Source organism: Micropterus salmoides, unplaced genomic scaffold (assembly GCF_014851395.1).
Source record: "Micropterus salmoides isolate LMB-PRFRI ecotype aquatic unplaced genomic scaffold, ASM1485139v1 Ms_hic_scaffold_1089, whole genome shotgun sequence".
NCBI lineage: Eukaryota > Metazoa > Chordata > Actinopteri > Centrarchiformes > Centrarchidae > Micropterus > Micropterus salmoides.
Genome location: NW_024040140.1, coordinates 1 through 8,929, shown reverse-complemented (window position 1 = coordinate 8,929; position 8,929 = coordinate 1). Strand labels below are relative to the sequence as shown.

The 8,929-nt window shown below is 44.2% G+C and overlaps 1 protein-coding gene across 1 annotated transcript; it reads right to left on the bottom strand.

Moving 5' to 3' along the window:
• Positions 1-2,742: 2,742 nt before the first annotated feature.
• LOC119896828 lies at positions 2,743-5,669 on the bottom strand. The gene is made up of 3 exons (XM_038710271.1): positions 5,315-5,669; positions 4,844-4,984; positions 2,743-2,984 (listed from the first exon to the last, which is right to left on the bottom strand). The coding sequence occupies exons 1-3, from the start codon at positions 5,667-5,669 to the stop codon at positions 2,743-2,745; spliced, it is 738 nt and encodes a 245-aa protein (XP_038566199.1).
• Between the last annotated feature and the right edge of the window lie 3,260 nt (positions 5,670-8,929).

Here is an 8,929-nt window from a genome sequence, read left to right as displayed (position 1 = left end):
GGGCCCGCATAGTCGTTGAGTCCCACACCACCCCTAGGAACGTAGTCCGTTGGGCGGGCGTCAGCACGCGCTTCTTCGCGGCCAGAGCTGCATCCATGCATTTGGTGAACGTGCGAGGAGAGAGTGCTAGGCCGAACGGAAGAACCCGATACTGGTACGCCGCGCCCCGAAGGCGAACCTCAGGAACTTCCTGTGAGAGGGACTGATGGAGATGTGGAATATGCGTCTCGCAGATCTATCGTGACAAACCAATCCTCAGATTGGATGTGACTGATGATGGCGGGGATGGTGAGCATCCTGAACCTGAATCTCCTCAGAGATTGGTTCAGGGACCGCAGATCCAAAATCGGACGCAACCCATCCGTCCTTCTTGGGAACTATGAAGTACCGGCTGTAGAACCCGGACTCTCTGACTGGCGGGGAAATAAGCTCTCTGGCCCCGTTTTCCAGCAGAGAGCGAACTTCTTGTCCCAACACCTGGCTCTGCCCCGCATGCACCGCAGTCCAGACCACCCCGTTGAACTTCTGCGGGGAGTGGACACGGAACTGCAGCCTATAGCTATCCACTATGGTGCGCAGGACCCACGGGGAAATATTTGCAAGGCTAGTGGCCGGTGTTATGCGTAGGTCCCCGGTGGCACCCTGAAGCAGAGGACCGGCATGAAAAACTCGCCAGCGACCCACGCTGTGTGAGCCCGATCGTTTTCCAGCTGCAACCCCTCGAGGCGGGAAGACTGGTAAGAGCTCGCTGGCGGCTAGCTTGTCCCGAGCGCCAAGACGGCAGGAAAAACAGTGCCTGTTGCCTGAGCCGCCACAAGGGAGGGGACCTCAGTCAGCCTCTCGGGGGGCTGTGGGCGAGAGCACCGCCTCGCGTCCCAGGTTGTTGAGGGGGACTACGGGAAGCGACGCTTCGCTTCTGGCTCCGGCGGTAGGAGCTAGATGAGGGCTGAGCTTGTCTCTCTTCAGCCGTCACCGTCCTGGACCCAGACCGGTGGGGGAGATGTTGCTCAAACGCCTCTCCCTGCATTTCAGCGTGCTGAAACCTACTGACAACAGCATCCACTGCCTCACCAAACAGGCCAGTAGGAGTGAGGGGCACACCCAGGAGAAAAGCCTTCTCCTTCCCCTGGATGCCCGAGAGGTTGAGCCACAGATGGCGCTCCATAGCCACGAATGCTGCCATGGAGCAGCCAATGGAACGGGCCGTCTCCTTGGTAACACGGAGTGTTAAGTCCGACTGAGCTGACTGAGCTCTTCGGAGCTCAGTCAGGTCCTCCTCAGAGGGACCTCCCCCTAGGTCACGGTCTTGAGAAGATCGGCCTGGTATGCCTGCAAGATGGCCAAGGTGTGCAGGCTTGCACCAGCTCGACCCGCTGCCATGTAGGCCTTGCCCACCAAAGCGGATGTCGTCCGACACGGCTTGGTGGGAGCGCCAGCGTCTGAAGGAATGAAGCGAGGGTGCGAGGCATCGTTCCATAGCCGTGCTGCTTAGTTTCTGTCACGCTGCTGTAGTCCAACAGAGGGGAAGCAGTAAGCCGTGCAGAGCAGCTTTTTTTTTCTCTTGGTCTGTTCCATGATTTACACAACTCATTGTGTAAATCAGGAAAGAATGGCAAGGATCGACGCGGGGGTGCAGAAAAGCTCATTGAGGTTACTGCCGGCCCGCGGCTCCTGCCCCGCCTCTCATAGCTGGGCGCGGACTGATGACGTCGGCCCGGCTCCGGAAGTCATCCTCCATGATGCTAAGCACGTCTAGCTCCTCAGAATCAGACTGTGCAAGCCTCTCCAGACTCATACCTCGGGTGGGAGAAGCTGAGAAACGGGCTCCCGAACAGGGAAGACAGGTGGCGGAGTCAGCAGACAAGGAACAGGAAAAAGCCTCGGCAGTCCCGATGCCCTCGGAGATGTCGCAATGGGAGCCCCATGACCGAAGCCGCCGCGCCGCCTCAGCGACCGCCGGGCCCAAGCCACGGGGAGAGCGCATCCGGCTGTCTTCGGAAAAGAGAGCCGCACGGGACCTCAGCACCCTCAGGGGCAGGGCCTCGCAATGGCCGCAAGCAGCCCCCTTGAGAGCTGCCTGGGCATGCGGCATCCCCAGACAGGAAACACACAGGGCATGAGTGTCCCCAGCCGTGATGTAGCACAGGCATGGAAAAACATACCGCCTGAACCGCTCACCAGCCATCTCCTCTGCTTCTCCTTCCAGGTAAGAAAACTTCCTCTCGTGGTTGCTTTTTGAGTAGTATCGAACATGCCAGAGTGCCTGCTGAATAGAAAAAAGCTAATGTGTCCGGTGTGCCACCGTGCTTATATACACCTCCAGTTACGCCGTCACACGCTACCGTTCTAGCAACGCCAATAGGATTGGAGTAGTTTCATTCATGATTTCAGCCCTGCCACGCCCAGAGGCGTTCCCATACTGTCCAGAACAGTAGATGTTGGTTAGCTAGATTTTAGATATTTCTGTAGCCAGTTTTGGCCAAATGAGCCACTTCATGAACGGATCTGGATCGGATCCGGGCCGGACATGAACGGGTCTGGGTGAACGGGTTTTTCCTCAATGGAGTCTGGTGGGCTTTAGCATAGGTTTGTTTTGCTCTGAGATGAGTTACTAGGATTAATTGTTCGGGCAAAACTACATTTCATGACAATCCATGTAGTCACTGATATGATATGTTAGTCTGGACCAAAGTACCAGCTGAGAGCCTGACATTCCCATCCACAGAGCCACATTGATCTTCTTCAATCCAAGTCTAAGTCCAAGTTCTCAATCTTAACCATTGAAACCGAGGTAAACAGAGACAAAACAAACATAGTCACCTCCATCTGTACGCTGCCAGCATTTCCTCTGCTGGTCAGATCAATGTTCCTCCTTTTCTTCCATTTGTAGATGACCAGCAGAAAAACAGCCAACAGGCCACAAACCAAGAGCACGCACACAACCAGAGGCAAGAAGTAACCTGAGTGAGGGACATAGGAGAGAACTGGGAGGAAAGAGAGACAAGTATACACAGTTTAAAAGGGATCTATTTACCTTGCACTGGGAACTTGAGGTGATTTTTATGTGTTGGTCCCTGTTGTTTGTTCTCATGCAAGCACATAGATGCGATCAACCTTCCTACCAAAGGGCACTAACCCACTGATCTAAAACATGGATTTTATGAAGAGGGTATTGCATTCAGGTCAGTTGTTAGACATGAAGCATACACACTGTTTTGGTGAGTAACATTGACTGTACACACAAACATAGTTTTGTCACAGCTCAGGAAATGCAGGATTGGACCCAAATGCCAATGGCAAAATGTTTTCACTGATTTATTGTTAAGGTTTAAGATGAAAGCATTAGATACATGGCACTTTTGACAAGGTGCCATGTAACAAATACTTTCCTTTGAAAACTCCCCTTTATGTTGTTTACCTTGTGGTGGTGGGGAAGCTTGTGTGTCTCTGAGACTGACGGGGGCCTATAGCCCCTATCAGGTTTAACCAAGTCCCTTTGATGCACAACATTATATCTTTGCAATAAATTAATTTCATCATTCAGTATTCCAGATATTCCTCAACTAACTTGTTTTTGAACATTACAAATCATTATTTTAATTAAGTAAATGAAATGTAATTTCATGTGTTTCTTTGCTAGTGGTTTTGAAATAATTTTTCATTTAATAAAATTGTATGAACAATATAAAATATACTGTATGAACAAACATTTTTTACTCAGTTTTCCTGTGATACCGTAATCAGTAACACTTTTAACTTTTTGGAAATTATGCTAAAGAAATGCACCTGCCGACCGTATTCAGCTATGGTTTGTTATGTCGTGATTGCGAGAAAATTATCCCATTATCACAGGAAAACAACATTCGTTATCTTGAGATCACAAGATAATTACCCGTTATCAGTGGAAAATGGAGTAAAAAAAAAATTTAATCGAGGGCCACTTAGGGCTTCCGTACAAAGGAACTGACTTAACGTCATGCATGCTGGACTTAATAACTTATATATAATATGACTTGATATAATATATATAAGGCATGCTGGTTAGAAATTGTGTCCTACAATGTGTCTGATTTGATGGCGCAGTTTTTATACCCCGCCCCTGCAGTCGTCTGGAGTTCACATTTGACTATCAAGTCAGCTGCAGTCATCTCGAACGCATCTACTGACTATAGGAAAGACTGCCTCTGTGGACGCTCATAGACTGTATAGAGGACAATCTAAAAATCATGGTAAGGAGTGAACAGAACTGAGCACATAATATACAGGAGCAAACGGGGAGGGAGAATCAGACAACAGGAACCAGCTCAAAACAACCACCAGACACTGACGATCTCAAAATAAAACAGGAAGAACAGCGTATGGCAATACACAAGGACAAATGTAACAGAGCACAGTAAGAATGCCTTACTAACAGACAAACCAAATCAAAAACACAGAACAGGAACACAGAGACGGAGTGAAACAACAACTAACAAACATGAGGAATGGCAAAAGGAGAATGAAAAACAAAATTATAACAGAGAAAAAGGAAACTTATTGGTCTAGATATTTCTTCTTTTGTTATGTGTTCAAATCAAATGTATATTATTCATGTGTAATAAGAAATAGGGTATGTGTAGCATCTTTAATAAAACCTGATGAGTTTTACATTATGTAGACGTATGGCTGAAGAAGAAAATTACTGTAACATTTTATGTAAAATTTACTTTTCTACGTACTGACCTGTCCTATGTGCTGAGCAGTGTTGTTTCATTTTAAAGTTTTAAGAACATTTGTTTTGTTCATAATGAAGTTGGAAGAGAGTCACTGATTGGCAGGACTAACAATTCACTGTGAACTGTACCTGTCGGCTGGTTGGTGGTTTCAGGGAAAGCTGGTGAAGATGTGAAACTTCCCGAACTGGAGCTCTGAGTTGTTGCTTGTGTGGAGGCTGATGGGACTGATGTTGGTCCAAGATTCAAGTCTGGTTTTGAAGTGGTCGGAGCTGTGATCAATGAAAACATTGGATGCTCATTGATAGATAAATAAATCATACACAAAGAATATACAAGTTTTTTTACAAGTTGGTTTGTTCAGTTAATGGTCACAAAAGCAAATTCTGAGTACTTGATTTTAGCTGATGAGAGAAGGTCCATGTTCTCCTGATCAACACATTACACAGGTATTAATCTGTGATCATTCAATGCAAATGTGATCATTAAAATGTACTGCTAGGGGTTAAGGTGCACACCATTAACCATCTCTGGTCCACCGTGGACTTCTCTTTTTGAATTCACATGCTCTTTTTGTGACATTCAATTAATCAAAAACTCACCATCTATGACCATGAATTTAATCCTGTTGGATGAATCTGGAGACAGAGCTCTGCCGTAACCACACCTGTACTGTCCTGTGTCTGACTTGGTCACCTGTGTGACGCTCACATACAGTCCAAATGCAGATCCTTCTTTATATTCGATGCTGTATCTGCCACTCTGAGCTCTGTTCTCATCTGTTTCAATGATGATGTCCTCTTCTTTTTTACATTCGTTCTTACAGAAGAACTTCTGCCTTCTGTAGTTTGTTACGCTGCATCCACGTGTGACGTTTTCTCCTTCAGTATATGTTCGGATAAAACCAAAGTTTCCAGCTAGCGGTGCTGTTGAAACATTGAAAAGAGGAACAATCATTAGTTACTTTCTGTTCTTCCTGTAAGACGCGTCAGATCACAGTACTTCCTGCTTCACATTAACACAGATCCACAGAGTCACACTGAGAGCTGCCCAGTTCAACCACAGGCTGTGACTAGAAGGGAAATCATTTGATCTATTATTTATAAATTGTCAACACCAAGTCCATACATCATAAATAACTCACATTTATCCCACTATTTAATAATTATGTATAATCAATAATAATACGGGTACTAAACATGTTGAATATACTAAATATATCCGGTTTATGACTTTCAGTAGAAACTCACCATCTGAAACTCTGACCTCTAAGTCCCTGAATGATTCTGGAACCGAAGTCCCGCCCAGACCGCACCTGTACCGTCCTGAGTCAGACTTGGTTAGATGTGTGATGGTCACAGACACAATTCCTCTTCCAGAAGATCCATCTCTGTATTCAATGCTGTATCTGCCACTCTGAGCTCTGACATCATCTGTTTTAACCAGAATATCTTCTGCTTTACATTCGTTCTTACAGAAGAACTTCCTGCTTCCAGACGGAGTCAAGTGGAAACTAATTCCACCAGTTCCTCCCTCAGCTCCTGTATAAATGTAGACTTTTGCGCTGACGAGCCCAGTGTTTCCACCACACAGTGCTGTTGGAAAGATGAACAGAGAACCCTGATGGTCAGTACTTCCTGTGTTGTACAACTATGAGAAACAACAAATAATGGATGATGAATATTAAGTTTAAATTGATTAACATTTCATTACAGTGGGCTGGATTAGATTGTGGAAATCACAATCACAGCAACTGAAAAACACGCGTGTGTGCTGCAGCTTTAAAGAGACAGTCAGGTAATCAGTCCTCACCTGAGAAGAAGCAGAAGAACAGAACACAGTGGATATTCATTCTGAGTTTGATCCTGATGGAGACAAATCATTCAACTGCAGGAGAACTGCCTCTATCACTTCACTCCTTCCACTCTGATCAGTCAGGAAGCTGAAGGTGGTTTAATTAAACATTTCCTTCCTCTATGTCTCTGTGTGTCTGTTAGTTTGCTATAATTAGCTGCACTCACAATATACTGACTGAAAATACTATTAAATCATACATTTAAAAGAATGTAAGGAGGCAAAGAGAAAGTTCTGTGCATTTCAACAGCCAGTCCAGTTCAAATTTAAAGTGAAGACTAATTGTCAGATCAGTAAGAGACTTGCTTAAGCTACCTTTGTGAGTTGAATTAAACTGAAAAGCGGAGGTTTCCTGTTTCTGTGTTAACATCTCTGGTTGACACACAGACAGTTATTGCAAGTCTGAGTCTGCGTTTCTGAGCTGCTGACCATGAACCATCGACCATCATTATCTGACCATCAACGACCAGTCAGATCAGTTTCTTTAGAGTTACACCCTAGCAATGACTCACTATCTGCAACCCAAACAAAACACAATTAACAGTTAACTCTTTACAGTTGTTGCAATTATCTTATTTTGTACAATTGTATATTATACAATATGTATAAATATAATAGAAAACAACTAAATTACCCTTAACATTACATGAGTATGCTCCCAAAAAAAACCTCTTACCCTGGCTCTCCTCATACCAGTTGTTGTTTTTGGCAACCCTACAATACAGTTTCAGTTTCAGCCTCGTTTTATTTTTTTTTAAACGATAATAACCTCTACATGTGGGTTCTTGTGTTCTTCTTCCTGTTGTCTCTACAGATTAGTTACTGGAAGGACTGGCGAAATGTGGACTCTTAATAATAAATATATAAATATGAACATGAAATATAAAAATATTGAATATAAATATAAGGTAGAAGGATAAATATGCATGAAAAGGAAGTAGTCATTCTGTGTACCGTGTGAGTGCATGGGTCATAGTCTTACAAGCCTCTGGATGAGGACTGAGCATAGGTGTCTGACTTTAAAATGGCAGTGGTGTCAGAAAGCAGTTTTGTGTGAAACATTATCAGCAATGCTGTTTATAATGGGCAATTAGTGCAAACATATCAGTACAGTGCAGGTAAAGGAGCAATTTCAGTGACATAAGCAGTACAACCCACAATGCTACTTTGACTAACAGAGTTACAGAAACTTTTTTCCTATTTGTGATTAAAAAAAGCTCTGGTTAACACTGCCAATCAATAAACAGCCGCTGTGTCTCCAAACCTCAAAACCAAAGTATCCTCCAGCAGCATTACTGCAAACTGAATGTGGCAGCCCATTTTGTCCCACACAAAAAAGTGTTTGTTTTTTTACTTCTTCTGTACTCTAATTAAGTTGGAGTTATAGTTGATTTCTTCCACAGAGCTGGGACAGTGTGAGTATTCAACGACTGTTGAAAAATAGGGCACCATGCCGTTGTTAGTTCTTCTGCACAGCTTTTGAGCAGAAAGGCTGGGAGGCCATCGGGGCCTGTGTTCTTGCGCATGCGCACTTTGCTGAAGAGTCGTTGGATGCTAAATGGGTCCACTTCCAGGGCTGTTTTACTGGACTACAACAGTTTTAGCTTGGTCCATCTTATTAACAGAAACTAGTATTTAATGTACATGGATATTCTGTGCAAACAAAAGCTAATGCCACTTTTTAGTCACAAGGTGGCAGCGTTGGCTCACAATACAAGAAGAATTTGGTCTTACACACGTCCTATATGTTGTCTTTTCCACAGATTTCTCTCGGTAGTTCTGCATTTCAACCACGATGGAAGCTGAGAGGTTGCTGTGATGGTGTGTTATATTCTATAAACATGTTTTTCCTTTCCCCAGCAGAGGCATCAACTCTCATGGAGTCCACTGCACCTGCCCCGCTTAGCAGATCGGCCAAAAGATCCTCATGGATGGATGAAGCAGTCGGCCGTTGTCTGTTAACGGTGTAGGACATAAATGTGAAACCAGATCAGTCCTACAATTAATTTTAACCATTGGCCAAAGACATACTCAGTCACATCAGTCTGTTTGTAAGATCTCTAAATAACATCTCTAAAAGAGAGTTAATCTGGTAAACAAATATGTCTCAGCCAACGCTTGAGGTGTGACTTTTGTTGTTTTTGTTTTGTCAACACTGCAAGAAATTATTTTGTTTTGTCTCTGTATTTAGTTAAAAGAATGGTCTGTGTGTATTTCCATGTAGAGCCAGTAGATGTTATTTAAAATATTTTTTAATAAAATCTTGAGAATTGTACAGCTTTGGTTTGCTCTTGAGTCTTTTCTAGTTTAAAATGTTTCATTTTGACCCATTTGGTGCATCCACACATTTTAAAAAGTTCCAA

Coding starts and splice junctions, on each gene's coding strand:
- LOC119896828 (XM_038710271.1), bottom strand. CDS start 5,669: ATGATTGTTCCTCTTTTCAATGTTTCAACAGCACCGCTAGCTGGAAAC. Junction 4,985..5,314: donor TAAATTCATGGTCATAGATG/GTGAGTTTTTGA, acceptor CATTGATCACAG/CTCCGACCACTTCAAAACCA. Junction 2,985..4,843: donor AACCACCAACCAGCCGACAG/GTACAGTTCACA, acceptor CTTTCCTCCCAG/TTCTCTCCTATGTCCCTCAC.